The sequence below is a fragment of the Gavia stellata genome, chromosome Z, assembly GCF_030936135.1.
Source record: "Gavia stellata isolate bGavSte3 chromosome Z, bGavSte3.hap2, whole genome shotgun sequence".
In the NCBI taxonomy this organism is placed as follows: domain Eukaryota; kingdom Metazoa; phylum Chordata; class Aves; order Gaviiformes; family Gaviidae; genus Gavia; species Gavia stellata.
Genome location: NC_082637.1, coordinates 23895110 through 23913985, shown reverse-complemented (window position 1 = coordinate 23913985; position 18876 = coordinate 23895110). Strand labels below are relative to the sequence as shown.

General features: G+C 36.4%; 1 protein-coding gene across 1 annotated transcript in view; it reads right to left on the bottom strand.

The window, feature by feature from the left end:
* Window positions 1–17409, bottom strand: part of RNF180 (ring finger protein 180) — an 81871-nt gene extending 64462 nt beyond the window's left edge. Inside the window, exons 1-3 of the mRNA XM_059834219.1 lie at window positions 17308–17409; window positions 14934–15029; window positions 10378–11313 (exon numbers count right to left, since the gene is read on the bottom strand). Of these exons, the coding sequence (XP_059690202.1) occupies window positions 10378–11313; window positions 14934–15029; window positions 17308–17409 (1134 nt within the window). The remainder of the gene's footprint in view (window positions 1–10377; window positions 11314–14933; window positions 15030–17307) is intronic.
* Window positions 17410–18876: the final 1467 nt, after the last annotated feature.

The window sequence follows — 18876 nt, the reverse complement described above, 5'->3', positions numbered from 1 at the left end:
AGTTTATTTCCATATGAATGACTGGCACACAGTTTTTACCTTTTTCCAGAATCTCAGGTGTAATGTTTCGTTCTAATCATACATGCCATTTTTTTTTTAAAACAAACCTTCTGCTAGATCCAATTGGAAAACAGTCAGAATGATCCAAAATCATCTACTTTTTCCAATTCAGGGAGCCCACTGAATGCCGCATGCTATGTTGCACGGTTTCTTTCACTATTTCATGTTTTTTCTTCCTTCACCATGTCTGCAGTCAAGCCCTTTTTTATGTTTTAATTAATATTCTTTGCTCTGTTTCTTATGAATTAAATAGCTTTCTATAACTTATTTTCTTAACCTGTTGATCGCTTTGCATGAAAACTACAATGACAAGAATAATAGTGGAGTGAGCACACAGTTGGAGTTTTACTTTTTTAGTAAAGTGCATTTCAGAGTTGTACTGTAATTCTAGATCTGAAAATGAAAGCTGAGATATTATAAATTAGATCTATTTGGATCTTCTAATTTTATTTTTTTAAAAGTCCACAAAATTGTTTTTTCTTATCCCAATTTTTTTTGTTAGACATTTCTTCATACAGCTTTTACCAAACAATGAATTAAAATTTTTGCATTTATGGAAGAATTAGAGATTCATCTTTCTTTACCAGTTGCTTTCTCTCAGTCTCCCTTAGGTAAGATAACATTTTAGTTCTCAAACTCCTAGCTAATTATTTGCAAATGGCTTCAGAATCTGTATTAGTAGTGCACTTTAGCAAAAAGTCTAAATCACAATCAGAACTCAAAATGGCTTTTAAAAGCTATTGAACAAAACAGAAATGAAATACATAATGCCATTAAAAGTTGGGAGAAGCATCAAATGATTTATTTCTTTGAGTAAGTGTTCATAACGTCTAATATTTATTTGATTCTACATACTTTTAATAATCATAAAAAATTGACTAGTAAAAGTAGTGCAAGCTCTCCGCACTCTGTACGTAGAAGAAAATGAGATATACAAAATATGAAAATAAGATCACTTAAAATTTTTCAACTTTTTGAGCCATGAAAGATTAAGATTTGATTACCCTTTTGTCAAACTGTTGAATTTCTTTTATAAAGACTATGGGGAGGAAGCCTTACTTAATGAAGATGAGTATATTTCTTTCTGACTGATGGCATTTTCAAAAATGTGAGATCATTACTGAATCAGAATGTTTCTCTTCTTCATGTTCACTATGTCCAAAGGTTTTCTTGTTCATAGTCCAATCTCCAGTCTTTAGAAACAACACATCAAATCTCCTAATGCTCAAATGAAAGGTGAAATAATTCTAATTAGAAGCTTGATTGCAAATTACTACTAATGGGACCTGACAGATTTCTAGCATCTTCACAAAAAGCTGATATACTCTTAAAAGAAAATTAAAAAAAAAAAAAACCCCACACATTCTGTCCCCCATAATTCTAAATTGTTTTAAACGTGAAGCATGTTTTTAGCTAAGTCATCTATATAGGAAACCTTTCCCTTCTGATGTACAATCACTTTAATTTAGTGTTGATATAAAGCATTAGGGAAGCACATGATATCAGAAAAAACACTGTACCAAATAAAACCTTAGCAATAGCTAGCTTTAAAAAACACATGTTGTCACAGCTTTACAGCCATAAGGGTGTTAGATCATAACATAGGAAACTTTTGTTTTATCTAATTTATTGGTATAAGCTTGTACTTTGGGTGTGAAAAAGATGTTCATATGCCCAAAAGACTTCCAACTTCTTCAGCTGTAACAGTAGATGCTATCTTTCCTTACATTCAATTCTGAAACACAGGTACCATATGACATATCTTCAGTATTCTGCAGTACTATATATTATAACTAATTTGCTACTTTAATTTTCCCATTTCCTACTAGAATCACTGATTGCTTATCAACTTCAGAAACAGTAAGTGTGTATGAAATCTATTCTGTTCTATTCTGTTTGTGTGGCATCTTTTTGATGTGTACAGTGACTTCTACTTCTCAGTGACTACAGTTTTACCTAAAATAGTTGAAAAAATGTGAAGAAAAAAAAATTCTTTTCAGATAGCATTATTTTGATCCAAATGCAGACAGGAAAAAAAAATGCTTAGAAGTTGGGTACCATAAAATTTAAAAGGGGGTCATGAATGAAAAACATTCATAGATACATTGATCGCTACAAAGCATGAAGAAATAGTTCTTTAAAAAAAAAAGGTGGGGAGCTTTAATTCTCCCAGGTGTTAGGAATTTCTTTTTTCCTGAAAAAAATTTATTTTTTAATTTGAAGAACCAAGCCCTGCACTCTACTTAAATCTCCATGCAAGCAGCATTTAATTTACCTCAGTTTGTATGTATTCAGACAGTTCAGTACCATGAAAACCAATCAGAAATATGAAACTTACTCAAATTTTTAGTCCTGAGTTGGTAACAATTTGTAGAAGTGAAGGACTACAGGCCTGGGGCACAAAATTCTATAAAATTTATAACAATACATTCTTTTCTTACGTAAGGTCTCATCTTAAACTCTCTCCTTATTGTGTATTTGATGTGGTCCTTCTGGTAATACACAGTACATCTCATAAATATGAAAGTACTCTTGTATTCTTGCTCATACCATTGTTGAACTTTGATTTTTATCTGCCACGAGTCATCTTATATAACTGCAATTTAATCTGCTCTTCACTCTAGCTGTGTAATAAGAATCCATACTGAAATTATTGGATGCACCTAACTGCACACCATTGCAACCTACCTCCATGAATGGGATCATGGTCTTTCTTAGCTGAGGGACAGCAAGTCTCATAAGTTGTTATGATCTAAGTTGTCTGTGGCCTTCTGGAAAAACTAAAATAATAGTTTCTAATACTTACAGTTTTTACAAGAAAAAAGCATACAGAATTTCAATAGTTCTACACTCTTTATCAATATTTTCTTGGAATAGCAATCAATATAACTTGAGAACAGCAGCAATGATCCATATGTTATTTATTAAAAAAGCCCACTTTTTTGACAGACAGTCAACAATAAAATATGCAACTCACTTCACTGGACTTAGTTTCTTTCCTGTATTGATATTGTTCAGCAAGATACAATGTCTGCGAGGATGGATCAGGATGTTATCCCTGGCATGGCGCATTACCCCAGCTGTTGATCCTTAGGGTTGTAGCACTACCAGTACAACATTACTATTTCAGGTAGAGGTGGCTGCATTTGGAGACTTCGTGTGTCTCTCTTCAGAAAAACTACACATTATCAAGGGTGCTGGAAAAGCATAAAAAGGTCAATGAAAACCATTTCCTCTTCTTAGCGTACTAACCACCAAAGGTGGCCTGACACATGAAGTAGCAGATGATCCCCCCTTTTGCAAGATGGGCACTTAATGCACAACAGCTCATAGATTTTTGCTATGCTGAGATTATTCTGTAGTATCTGTACATTCTGAAAGTATCTTACAGACAAGCCGCTTACTCATATATATTTCACTTAAATGAAGGAATATATTCACAGCACAGCCAGCTATTTTGGCCTTCAGTAAAGCTATATTATGACAGTGTAGCTACCCTATATTCCAGTCTATATATTCTAGCTTCAAGATGATCATAAAAAATTTTAGAGTATATACAGATACACTGAGACAATCCTGACACGTTGTATTTATCCGGTAGCTCCCTGAGTAATTTTCCAACATATGAGTGAAGTGTTAAGTAGTCTACAATGCAATCCATGACAGAAGACAAACAGAGTTTCTTTCTGACAAATCCCTGGCAAATTTGCGAGGCTGTTTATCCCACTGGTTATTATTAACACCAAATTCTGTAAAAGACATAAAACAGTAGAAGAGGTCAGGTCAGACAACGCTCTCAAAAGCTGTAATCAAAAATAACAGCATCTTTCTTACGAGGAAAGGCTGAGGGACTTGGGTCTTTTTACTTTGTCGAAGAGAAGACTGAGGGCGGGATCTTATTAATTCTTCTAAATACTTCAGGGGTGGGTGCCAGGAGGATGGAGCCAGTCTTTTTTTCAGTGGTGCCCAGTGACAGGACGAGAGGTGATGGGCACAAACTTGATCATAGGAAGTTCCATCTAAACATGTGAAGGAACTTCTTTACTTTGAGGGTGGCAGAGCACTGGAACAGGCTGCCCAGAGAGGTTGTGGAGTCTCCTTCTCTGGAGATATTCAAAACTCGCCTGGAGGCATTCCTGTGCAATCTGCTCTAGGTGAACCTGCTGTGGCGGGCAGGGGTTGGACTAGATGATCTCCAGAGGTCCCTTCCAACCCCTATAATTCCGTGGTTCTGTGATTCTGTGAAAAGACTGCAGCTAAAAGTAGTTAAACTCTAAAGTGTTGAGGTTTAAAGGCTTGCAACAGGAGCTCCAGGTGCACCTCAGAAACCAGTAGCTTTTGCATGCTATTTCCCTCAGATACAACTTCCATAGAAACCACAACTGCAATTTAACGAAGGTAAGTCATGCATTTGGGCATGAATCCATCATTCTTAATAGCTTCCTGTTAATCCAGTTTATAATCAGTGACAGAATTAATCTCCTAATTACAAAAGTCACCATGTAGTAACAACAATTAGAACCAAAGCAGAAGCAAAGATAGACAAGCTTTGGCTCAGACGTTCCTCATACCCAAAATTTCTCCCCTCCTTGTACCAGCTAATTAAAAAAAGATACTGCTTCTTACTTCTAACCACATAGCCCTGTAATGCAGTGTTGCCGCTGCTAGGAACAGGCACAAGCTTTGTACTGAACTTGCGAGGCCTCAGGGCCAAGGCTGTCCGTGCTTGCTCTGGCTGAACATCCCTTGCCCTGCCTGCCACTGGTTTTACTTGGTTTAGCTCTGACAACAGTTTCTCTCATGGACCAGATGTCTGTGGCTAATCTGTTTTACTTCTGTTATCTTTGTATGGTACAACCACTGAGAGCAGTTATTCCATGTAGAATGAGGTATTTCCAACTCTAATATAATGGTGTAGTGTAAAGAAATACAGGCCTGCTAAAGATAGCAGAGACCTTGAGAAATGGAGACCCAGGATGCAAGATGGAGGAGTACAGGCATGGGATCACACGAGATGGGGCACAGGGTTGGCACTGGAGACCACAACAGCTATGAGCAACTTCCCAGGGGTCTGTAACAGAAATGCAGACTTGGGCCCAGATAGAATTGGTTTTAAGGGTAACAAACAGAACAAAGAAACTGTATCTTCAATACATAAAAGGCATCACATAAGGTAATTTGGATGTAGCAGGAAGATGCAGACCAGTGAAGAAAGAGCAAAGGTATAAAAGTGTGTTACCAAACACACAAAAATGACTTCAAGTGGATGCTGGGGTAAAGAAAAAGAAATCATCAACATGAACATCACATTGCTCCCAGCGAAGGACTCCAGAGGCTCGCAAGCTGCAGTAACACCCCCCAAGACCAGACCCCAAGGTCTGCTGCCAGCCCGCAGACCCCGAGGCGCAGCGCCGTGGGCAGAAGCACAGGAATCAGGGAGGAACAAGTGAGTGCGTATAACAGTCTCAATGGCAATATTATTCTTTCTTTTTTCTTTAACAATTAAGCTGGACTAACAATAATCACACTCTGAAGATTTCAGTTACATGAAGAATAAATTCTTGGCTTTATATACACAACGTGTGTTTCTTCTTTGCCCATAAACAAGATGCGAGTGTAACACCCTGCAGCCTTGCTGCTCAATGGCTGTTAAATCATTAATGCTCTAGCACCATCAGTGTAATACTACTATTTCAGAAAGAGTAAATCATAAATTTATCAGGCCAGGGACTGTGAACTCTGCAGCTGCATGTTAACACAGAAGCACTTCAGTCTTCTTTATTTCAAAGTTTATTGTGCTTTAAACCTAAGTTCAACCAGTTCGGTACAGAATTCAAAAATTGCTGTTATTTTGAGAACTTATCCAGAGCAGGAGTGGTTTTGAACACTGAAATCACAGTTTCCACCTTTCCCAAGTTAGAAAGTTTTATATTAATATTTGATCTTCATTTCTCTTACAGTCATTCAAGGAAGTAAATGAGAAAGCTGCTGTGGATACAGTATGAGCTGCAGAGATTCAAAATGCTCTCCCACTATTGCATCCCTCAATCTTAATTCCGGGGATTCACAGCTAGTCAGTCACTGCAACTGTGTATTACTTCATATTAAATCTAGTATCTTTTGGTACAGATCTCAGTGTATGGGATTAGGACTGCCCCTTTTCCCCTGTGTCTCCTCTTCCCTTACTTCAAGCAACTTCTCCAAGGCCTCATATTTCCCTAACAAAGGTCACAACTGAGACCTTGTAGTTGCCGCTTGCATCCTCCAGCTGTGATTTAATTTCATTTCCTTCTCTTTCTGCTTTACGTTGGTACCAACACTAAATAATGCTTTTAGCCCTTCAACAGCCAGTTGAGGAATCCATAAGCAATCTGAGGATAATTCTTGTTACAAGTAGCATCATAGAAAGAGTGACTGAAATCCAAGCACATAAACGCATGATGAGACACCTGAAGGATTTACAGTTTAAATAGAAATATGACAGTGCAAGAAAAAGAATTATGAACCAATGCACACAGGAAAAAGAGACAAGCACAGATTAAGTGAACTGAGGTCACAAGTTAAACCTTTGAAGCCTAGCGCTTTCACTAAAAGACTGTTAGTTGCTAGAGAACATCAGTATGGACTTGAAAACTCAAGGCTGTAGGGCAAGATAACAGCACCTGACAGTGTGGATAAACAATGCAATATCTCACCCACCTGTTTATCCTGAGTTCTGGTTAACACTGGGAGCATGAAAGGAAACTCATTTCATGGAAACTGACCACTAGTCACCTTTGTAAGACAAAACTTTCATGTTTTAAAAAAGATACAAAAGAACTGGTAATGTGTCAAGTTATAAAATGAAGCAAAAAGGCCAATAAATTTTTTTCGGATGGATCAGGATCATTTCCAAGAAGATACTGCAGTTTTGAAGCTGGCTACATAGTCTTCCTCTATGTAAAATGATTGTGAAGAGAAATGAAATAAAACTGGAGGAGCCACAAATGGTATTATTTCTGTCTGAGATCTTTCAGAAAATTATTACAAGCTTCAGACATTAGCAAAAAATGCAAACATATAACAAGATAGACACAAAAGGGAATTTATAACAGAAATACTTCATCTTCTTAGCTATAGCAACAATGACAAGAACCATTATTAATACCGACAATTCTTAGACTTAAGTAGTTATTATCATGCCCTAACAATACACCAGAAACCGAAAAATCCCCCATGAACACGAACGTGTGCGCACACTTGCGCACACACACAAAATGCAAGTATCCCCCTCACAGGCCTTAAGAGCTTTCCTTGTAGAGCAGAGAGAGGAAGCTTGGGTCCCTCTGCTGTCACCGGGCTAGCTCAGTCCCCCACCTACACCGCAGAGCCTGCATCAGTGCCAGCCTCTGGGGGCAACTGCAGGTCAGGAGCTCACAGAATCACTCCTATTTACAATCCAAAGTTTATATACTTCAACTTCATAATAGAATGCATTCTGCCACAACGCAACTTTTATGGGCACATTTTGGCTTACTGCAAGACAGAAAAAACGTTTAACAGATAAAACTATCACATTACAAAATAAACTTAGAGAAGCAGCCTATGCATTTACAAAGAAATTCCAAAGTCTGAACAGGTCTGTTCTCTCAGACTGCTCTTCAGAAAAGCTTTAATTAAAGATAAAAATGAGATGCACAGTACCTTTAACAGAGAGAGGTTAGAAGAGATTCACCTCACATCAGGGTTCTGCTGCACTGAAGCACTTCTTAAAAGAGCACTTAAATGAAATACTTGCCATTGCCATTTATGACATTCGCTCCATCCACTCAGCGGTTTATGCTTTTTCTTTTTGGGAAGTTTTACTATCTGATTGCTTAAGCATATGTGGTAAGTATGCTGCAAACCATGGTTACAAAGTACCACAGATCAGCTTCCTATTGTTAGTACCACTGTAACAAAATGCACATTTTTACAAGGAGGGGTGTCAGAACGCTGAAGAAAAAGAATGGCAAGTGGAACCTGCAAGAAAAGGGAGGATACCTAGACTGGCACAGAGAGGGGAGCAGTCACGAAAAGGACTGCATGGCAGAGGAGCATCCCCTTTTGTGACAGGGATGTAATGTACAGAGGATGCTATTTTCTAGATCCATGTTTTCCTGGGATGATACCACAATGATGGGAAACACAGCTGCACTAGCCACGTGTGCTGCTTGACACAGAGTCTGAGAAGTAGTCTCGTTTAAACATTCCATGCCATGATCACAGACTTTCACCAAGGTTAAAGATGCCAATGCCAAACCAAAATATCTTGCCCCCAAAACTACTATTCAAAACCAGATGATTTATTTTACATACTTGTTTTTTAATTTTTTGTACTTTGTAAACTGTATGCTTACTGATTAGACACACCAGATTTAACAACTGTCTATCATTTGCTATATGAAACTTAAAAATAGTGTAGGAATTGGTTAAGCATGGTTTAACAAGAAAAAGATCTGAAAGTGTATTTTTCTTTCTTAGCTATCACAGATTTGGAATATTTGTACAATATTTTATTCTTGGAAGTAACATCTAACAAAGATTAAAGTGGCTGGAGAGACTGCAGATGACACAACTGTGCAAATGCTCATATATACTGTGCTTTTGCATCATCATTTCATTTAACAAGAACAACGAGGCCTGGAATTTTTAAAGCCATTTTAGGGACTTGCACACCTAAGAATCTTTAGACTTCTTAGAAAACAAGTATTCAGTATTAAGACATCCAGAATTGGAAAAATTCTTTACTCTCAGTTTCAGAGAAGCATTTTACAAAATAAGGACAAGTTTTCAAACTATCACAATGCCAATTTAAATCTCTTTTTAAACAAATCAAAAAACCTTCCCAAAGATGAAAGACTATATGCATGCCATAGCGAAAAGTCTCATAATACGTCCCAGACCCATCACATTTTCAAGCTGGTTCTTACAGTTAATTGAGAGAGACAGCCTCTATGTATCTCTATGTATCTCTCTCTCTGAATTCACTGCTCTGCTTCAATTCTGTACTATATTCTAAAGGGTCTGTTGACTGTATGTAGGAAAGAGCTGGAAGTCACTTGGTGCCTGGGTGGAGTGGAACTGTTTAAGAACAGCAGAATATTAAGGGTGAAAATCATTTAGGTCCAAAGGACTAACAAAAGATCCATACATGAACTATTGATCCTATATAACATAACCTATTGCACTGAATGCAAACCAATGAAAACAATGTAATATCTAACCTAACCATAGTCCATTCAAATAAGCTTAGTATTTTTCAGTAAGGCATAAATATTAAATTAGATGTGACTACTATAAAATGTAAAGCAATCACATTAAAAAAAAAAGTGAAATAAGGTTCACATGAGCTTTACATGTCACTACACTTCATCTCTGGAATATTCTAAGATCATCACAATGACATACCTACCCAAAGTGGGAATGATTTCTTGACTAAATACTACTTCTCTGATGAGCATTAGTATGTTTGCTCTTGCTGGCAACACAGTATTTTGTAGCAGGAATTTTATGATGAGAAATTTTCTTTTAAAGGCATACATATCAATAGTCTTTCTACTGAATTTCAGAGCAAACAAAAACTGTATTATTAATTTTAAGATATATTCCTTGTCTTTCTGCCCTCCCCAAACACCAAAAATTGCATCACCATCTATGGTCTTTAATTCTGTTCTGCTTTAGATGGTTTGAAGAGGGAAACCATGGTTGTATAATTGATAAGAATATGTAACGTTTCTGTTAGATTTGTAGATAAAATATTTACCTACTAAAGACTAGTATTTCAAATAACAACAATAAGTTCTTTACTCAAAGAAAAAATTTTTGTGTTCTAATAAATAATAAATGCAAACATCTTTTAAAACATAAATTTTTCTTAACTGTAAAGTTAACTCAAAATGCCATTACTTAAAAGTTAGGAAAACCTGAAATGCTAGAGTTTCTCACATAGAAGATTTGAACGTTTAGCTTTGCTTTAATCACACTGATTAAATTTTACTGTCTTTTTTCTCACTTCAAATTTATTATTACATCACAAAACAATAAGAAGGCCAACAGAAACTAGTTATATATACCCACCAAGGTTTGATTTTATACAGAAAAAACCTGATTGGGTTGAATTAGAAAAACTACCTGTAAGAAGAGGACATAAATCTTTGTTTGCAGGATACCTGGCCCTAGACAGTAGTACCACGTTAAACCAATATTAAGAGACAGCATTAAGAAAAGTCAGAATGATACATAAAAGCAAGCCAAACTTTACAAAAAAAAGTAGCATAATTAACTTTAAACACCTACTTGCTTCTGTAGCCACCGTTCTCGCCTTCTTTGTTTTCTCCTCAAGCTTTTCAACTTGTTTCTTTCTCTCTTATTCAGCTTTTGGTTGAAGGAAATACTTGTAGGCTGCACAAGACCAACAGGTGTGATGTACTGTTCCTCTTCTACAGCACTTGTAGGTGAAGAAGGGTTCATCACAAAAGGTGATCCATCAGCAATAGCACTCCCAGAAGATTGTCCAGTAGCTTCAAAATCACACTCACTTCCTGTTTCTCTATGTAGTAATGTAGTGAAGGAAGTAACTCGAAACCTTTTTTGTAGTTTGTCAGCACTGGAACTATATAGGTCCTGAAAAGAACTACCATCTTTCCTATTGGACTCTAACTGCAAGCCACTTTGTGGGTAAACAGGCGGATTTTCATTTTGGCCACAGCAAATTGTTCCCATACCGCAAGTTTCATAGAATGCGGGTGACAAAACAAGTCTCTCTCTGATATTTAAATCCAAACTACGTGATCTTCTGTGAAAAGGTTTTACAGTGCATGCATCACTCACAGGATAGGAAGCAGAAATAATTCTTTTTTGATTTAATGCCTTTAAGGGAAGTTTTTTACTTTTCATCTCAAATCTGGGAGCTGTTACTTCCAGACAAAGTGCTTCTGTTAATCTATTTCTGGCCATGTATGAAAGCCCTTGATTTTTGATTTCCAAGGTTGCAGTTACCACTTCACGACAGGTATCCTTGCTAAAACCAGACTTAATTTTGAGGAGAGGTAAGTGTTTTCCTGATGATTTTGCCAATTTAACAGAGAAAGCTGGCTGATAGTCAGTCTGACTTTTGAAGAAATGTATATTTACTAACTGTCCACAGGAACATTTTGTGTTGCAAACAAAGTTAAAGCCCCCTAAGCAGGCGTCACAGAATGGACAGTGCAGTTTTCCAATTGTCCACTGTGCCTATTGACAAGAAAAGAAAAAAAATACCCAATACATTAATTGTAAATAAATTATTAAGAAATCATTACTAGAGTTACTTCTCTCCTTTAATAAAAGGGTTACTTTTTGTTTTTCTAACACAGTAAAAGACACTTCACAGCAGAAAGAAAATCCACCATGAATAATGTTGTGGTCAAAACTCTGCTTGCTGCAGTGATAACTAATTCCAAGAAATCTGGAACACACGTTTCAAAATGTAGGGGCTTTGAAATATGTTTATAATTTGTCCATAGATAGAATAATGCTGCAATACTAATGAAAACATTAGATCCTTTAAAGCAGCGAAATCAATTTACCATGTTAATCTGGAATTGGCAAGCACAGTTTCTCAGCTGAGTCTTCTGAGTGCTGATACCTTTCTTGCATACTAAGTACAGTGGAAAGAGGTTTCTTACAAAGAGAATATAGCTTTTTACTTTGCTTACCCCACGAAAGCTTGAAATGGTACTTGTATACCAAATGTATGTAGTATTACAACATAATCTGTGTGCAGATACCATGACAAATCCTTTATCTATAAGGAGATGGTTATTTTCATTATTTGTTATTCTGTGAATTTCATTTCAATCCTGAAGGCACTTTTTCAAAAGAAAATATGTATCAAAGATCTATAATCTCCTACATATTTGCACAACTATTAGTATTCTCAGTAAATATATTAATCTGTCAGCAGAAACATTTTTGAGGATCAAAGTTATGCAAGCGTTTGTAGGATCAAAGCTCACATGAGAAACAACATTATCAACTCCAGTCACACATTACTCACTAGTGTGCCTACAGTGGGGTTAAGCCATGAATACAGAAGCTGCCCAACATTTCTAGTTAGAGCATTGCTTTCAGTTGCAAGGTAGTTGGGGAAGATGATTCCATGACTGCTGCTTGCCTGATTGAAAGCTTCAGAAAATTTCAGGAAAACCGATTTTGCAGTTTCAGAAAAAAAAAAACCTAGGCAGAAAAAAGGTTATTTTTCACATGCAATGCTAGAAAAAGTTCTGGAAGTACTTCTTTGAGAAACTTACTCCTGCCTTGTGGGTTAAAACCTCAAAATTTCACAAAGTATCAAAGATGTGCCTTTCATTGCATCTATGAGAACCTGTTTAAATCTGGACATGTTTTTAACTTAGAGAAAATAAACCTCTCAGTTTACATATGCCCAAATGCTTTCAAATCCCTGAAAATTCCTTGAACATGCACAGTCTTTCTCAGTTTATAAGGCTGACCAATGAGTGCATATGCCATTCCCAAAGAAGAATTAAGGTGGTTCAGAGATTTACTGTAATCTCTCACACTCCGTTTCCCAGATGCCATGGGCTAGGCACTAAAATTCATGGAAAAGCACTTTCTAGTGCCTTTAGTAAGTCTTTGTGGCAATCAGGCACTATGGAATAGTAACCTGGATCTCCAAATGGAGAGGAGGAGTGATTCATGAAGGTTAGGGAAGAAGGCTGTCTTTTCCAATATCTATACCCTACTAAGGCTAGGAACCCGGCAAAAATGGGAATGCAAGAGACGGTAGGGAAGAAAAAGGACATCTCTATGTCCTATGTTCACAGGTGATGAGGTACAACACAAGGGAGTCCGGGACTGATTTAGCAAGAGTTTAGCAATGGACTGTGGAAGCATTGACTCAGTAAAAGAAGTAATAGCTTACCAGTAGAGGAGGTGGTAAAGGGAAAATCAGCAAGATCTGAAAAGGAGCTGAGGGTACACAGATTTAATGATGGACTGCATAAAGAGAAAAAACTGGGAAGGGTTAGCCAAAGAAGCTAAAACAAGTGATGAGTGATTGGGAAAAGAAAACGCAGGTCAATAAAGGTTACTAGCAGCACTAGCTAGATATTTATAATTATTGAAGATTATCTATACACTAATGTGTGCATGAAACCCAATGAGATTGGTTAAGAACAGGGACAGATGGCAAAACAGAACTGGCTGGGAAGCAGTGGGTTTTTACAGCCTCCAAATGGACTTTGTGCGTATGTAAAATGATTTAGCCTTTGATTCAGGAGTCAAACAGGAGAAGATAGCACATGATGACAAAATTATTCAGAGCCCGGGAGAATCTGGTAATAAGTCAGAATTGTCTAAAAACCCCACACCTTTATCCATAAACCCACAGGAACTTTCCAGAGAAGTCAGCAGTGAATGAGGCAAGAGTTCCCCGGTTATTAAAGGACAAAATAAACGCTAAGATATTGAAAGTGTTCATAGAGAATTGTGTTCTCTGCGTCTGCCACCAAAGGGGCATTGCTCCTCTGCAATCTTGAGCAAATCTGTTGAACCTTTTCTGAGCAGTCTATGAGTTTTGTATTTCCCAAGTCTCCAACCTGACCCTCTAGGCTTTCAAATGCACAAGGCTGGCCATTTAGAGGTAAAGGTGAAAAAAATAATATTAGTATCGATACCAAATCTGATTTTATTGAAATAACATAACATGCAAAGTACTGTAAAAAACTGCATCCTTATGATCAGGCATTCAAGATTAGGCAATTCTGTAAAGTGGGGAAATACCTCATCACAAGTAATTTTTACACACACCCCCAATATTAATGTTTCTGAAACAGATGCACTATTCTGTCACGCACTACTGAAGTATAAGAGATCATTAATTTAAAAAATATTTTAATTAATGTTTAACAAAATAAAACATAGAGCAAAAAAATGATGGAAGATGAAACAAATTTTCTTAATTTTTTAATGCTTAGTTTTACAGTCATGACATTTTTTTCTTTGTGTACCATTTTCAGGGTGCTTAGATCAGAGGTTACTTGTAATATAGTAAAACTTAGACACCGAAGTCTAAGCAGAAAGGAATGCAGATATCATTTGTCTCTCAAAATCAAAGACTCATCAGAGAAAAACTGTAGGGCAAAAGAAAAGCAGTCTTTCTGCTTATTGTATCTTTACAACAACATTAGCATCTGGACCTCAAATAACTTAAAGAAAATACTCAACTGAAGCAAACAGTACAACAGGAAACTTATGATATGGTTTGTAATTTCAAATGGGTGGTTAAAACTCAAAAGCAGTGACACCGGCTTGTCATCAGATCTTTGAATTTGCAGGAAGGTAACTACTTTCTATTCATATGACATAATAGCACGTTAAATATAAAAGACATCACATCATATTCCAACAACTGATCTCTTAACAAACTCCCAGTCCTGTTTTATGGAGAAACATGCTTCTTACTGCCACTGTCAACGTAAGTGTTAGTACTGCAAGATACGATGATCAAGACAAACCAAAACCCAAAGCCTACATAATTAACATGATTTTAAGCATTGACAAAATATGCAGAGGTGCCCATGACAGTTATTTGGACAAACATAAACACATTCATCTATAAATGGGCAGGAACAGAATGTATCACTTGTAGGGTTTGTGCATACATTAAAAAAACATTTAAAAGGGAAAAAAGCCTCTGTAAATGGTGATGATAGAGGTTACTGAGAAAAATTCCCTCAGTTAAAAGGTCTCTGCAATATACATGGACCTTGGCAGAAAAGCCCCCTTGAAATTTGTTCCCCTTACTTATTTCACATTTTGAATGACAAAGATGCAAGCAAAAGAAGATCTACCTTTTCAATGACACATTTCACCCACTCTGGAATGGCTTCTAAGTTCACATGCCATACATTGCAAGACGCCTGAGCAGCAGCTGAAGGTTGTGATCTCTGTTAAAAAAAGAATTATTGTCTTGATATTCAACATTCATGTATGCTTTTTTTGTTTGAATATAGCCAGAAGTCAGCTTCCCAAATGCAGTAAATATTTTATTAACAAATGATAAATCTCAAAGATGTTGGTGCATTCTTTAAGCTAAAAATCAGGTAGATGCTATCAGTTATTCTCTATTTCTAAATTTAAGGACATTGGAGAGACTCCACTGTGGAGACGGAGGTGTTTGGAGGTGGTTTTGTTTTGTTTACAAGAGCAGAAAGTATGCAATTGCTGACCTTCCAAGTATATTCAGAAACTGATTCCAAAAGCACTATCAGCTGTCAAAATTTTCCAGTAAAGACAGGGAAACTTAAGTTCTAGTTTATATGAAGACTGTGGTCAGTACTGCACAACTATGCCACAAATAGATTTAAATTAATTTTCTAATGCTTCTTAGAATAACTAGCAGAGAAACCAGGGACTCTTAGCAACTTTTGAGTTTTTACTACAATGATGTGACCAACTGAATAGAAAACAAAATCTAAAAAACTGTAGCATTTCACTAACTGATATTAAAATAAAAACAATTACCTAACTACTTTTTATCACAGAAGTGACACAAGTGTAATTAAATCTTTTAATATGGTTTAGAATGTCAGTAAAGTTATAAAGATCGCTAAAAATATAAGGAGACTCTGGTTAGTGTTAAAGTCTTAAAATCAGTTGTTAAAATTTATGAATATGGAAAATCACTGACTGCTATGTTATGAAACTCATGGGAATAAAAGTTTCATTACACTGAAAACTGAAATTGGGGCTATACACAGAACATAGAAGCCTTTAGAAATTCTCCAAGTAATGACAGCAGACAGATAGATCCATTTGCCATGTCTATGCTATCATCTTCCTCCTATCTGTGGAGAGTACCTGTACTTCAACTTGGATATAATTCTGATTTAAAGCGTTTATACTGCATTTGTAACTTCAACATTTGGTTTTAAGATTTGTTCTAAGATTTTTCTCTTTTAGTCATATTTCAGCTATGTCTTTGACTTAAGGTCTAAAATTCGTCAGGGAAAGCCAACATACTGAAAACATTACCCATAGTACAATCTTTGCCCCCCAATGTTTCGGTAAGTAGCGTTAAAATATGGGGTTTTATCTGCTATCTACATAACTAGAGAAGGAGCTACTTCATTCTTGTGCACAATAATGGTGGATGTCCACTAGCAATTAAAAGCTCCACCATGGGGCATGGACAAAGATACCTCCTTCTTTACGCTACATTTTTTCCATGAAAGGAGTTGAAATTTCCCCACACACACTCCCAAAAAAATGCTTTAAACCATGCACAACATAAAAACTCCTCAAGTGTAAAGTATGAAAAAAATTCCAGAACCTAAAGCTCTGTAAGCGGAATGATTAAAATGGGGTTTATTAATAATACTAATTATATCAGGATCTTAAAAAACAATAATTTGGTTTCTACCTCTATTGGTTATACCCTTCTCCAGTGCCAGAAAGAATGTTGTTGCATTTCTAGCATGTTAATAAAAATTATCAACACCCTTCCTTCTATTTGCTTTTTTGCTTTGATTCAAGATCATAAGATGTAAGCACAGTCTTCTTGGCATATTTGGAAAGATTCTTTATGATTAGTAACTGCCATTATAAAGCAGCAGGAAATACTCTGTCACTGTTTTATTCTGTATGATTATTTTTCTGTTTATTTTAATAAAGATGATGTAAATTACTAAGTGGTATTTTAGCCTGGCAGGGCATCCCTCTCCTCAGGGTAGGCCAATCTTCTGATCTGTTTTTGTGCACAGGCTATCCCTCACATTTTCAAAATTAAAAGCAAAAGTTTCTGATATAGGAATATTTGACACACAGTTAACAACTGCAGTGGAAATTAATATCGGTATTTAAAATACACCTTAGAAACAAAGAGTTCTCTGTTAAGAGATATTAAAACAAAAAATTACTGCATTAAAACTGTCAAGAACAGAACCCATTTTTATATGAAAAATGGTAACACTATATTCTACACAAGCTAGCAGTCAAATGTATCATGAATACCATCCTTTGTGTTGCAGGACATAAAGATGATCACTGTCTACTTGGCTTCACTAGCATTACTGCTTACATTACTCTCTGTGGAATTGTCCGTATTTTAGCACTTATCTCCACAGGAGATTAATTACTAAGTGAGGGTAAGTCTAATACTTCTCCTTTACTTAAAACAAATGGCACTGGAAAAAGTTACAAACTCCCTCCAGATGATATACGTACTTCAGATGGTTCTTTTCCATGACATTTTGCAAGGCAGACAGAATTTGCTATGTATTTTCTACATCTCCAGCAATGTAGAACATCAACCTCTTGGTTACTCATCTCAACTTGTGATTCTTCAGCTTTGTATGTCTATCTGTAAAGACCACAAAACAGACAATTCAGTCACCTGTTGAAACCACACATGCTTTCCTCTTGCGATCCAGAAGTCTATCAGTAGTCTCTTCACTGTAGAGGAGACTAATACTTTATTTACAAACATTCTCTGATCTTGTATAGCACACCACCTAGATGTTTTAAATAGCAAAACAAAACAGTTGGTTTTATCTCCAGGCTGTATATAGAACTAGAAAGCAACAACAACAACAAAACAAATTAAAAAACCCCGTAACTCCCTCAATGTTTAGACAAAAGACAAGAGAACTCCAGTTTTCTCAGAATATGTCCATAAAAATAAGTCACTGCTATCCTACACATACACCTATATGCAATGCCATGTAACAAAAATGAATGCTGACATAAAAACACAGAAGACTGTTTTCTCAGTGTGCCCCTGAAGGCTTGCTCCCTTAAACTATTTTGTGTCGGAGGATCAGTACTATTGGTGCAACAGAGCTTTTCACAGACCTGAATCAACCTCCTTGTGAAACAGAGACCTAAATTAAGACACCCAGAAGGACAAGGCAAATATTTTTCTCTCTTTGTGCCCTGCTGTGTTCTGATGTCTCTCTGGTCTTCTCTAATCTGTTTCCAAAGCCTTCCCTTTTCGCCATGCTTTCTGCAAAGGTCCTCAAACTCTTCTTCCTACCTGCTTCTGTTTTTACCCCCTTGTGCTAGCTACATGAAAAAAATAAGAAAATATTTTACATCTGCACAGTCAACTCAAGCACTATGCTAGGGTTATGTCTACTCACAGTGCTAAAGCGCATAGCGCTTACTGACAGAGAAGCTGGGGCATAAAACTTTTAACAGTTAAAAATAGTAAAAGAATCTCTGTTCTTCCACAGTCCATACATCTGATTTTGCAATTATTTCAACAATTTAATTTTTACTTAGTTTTCACTAACTAAAGAAACTCTGAGGTCTTCAGTATAGGCTGTCTGAAGAGCAGTTTGGCTTATTGAGCCATACAGACTTTTGCATTTTCCCCATCTCTACCTTTCCCTTTTCTGCCTTGTTTTGTGAATTAATCAAAGACCATGAAACACACACAAAGAGGTTATTTTTCATTTATATCTGAGGTCTTCTTTCAGGAGATTTTCTATTTTTTCTACATATGTAAAGAGTCTGAAGTACAGTTTGACAAGGAAGAACAGAAACAATGTGTGCATACATTAGACTCCTAGCTCAAGTGTACATGCAGCTTTTAATAACCAGATCCATGCTAAGCTTAGAAAGTGGAATTAAGGCAAACGTTAAATCTTTTCTTGCAATGTCACAATAAATTAAAATTAATTTTTGTTAAGATTCCATTAACGTGTCTTAACATATGTTGAGATGGCCAAGCAAAAGATCATGGAAGAGACACTTACAAAAAAGGCAGAATTTATGCTGGAAACCTGTCTTGTT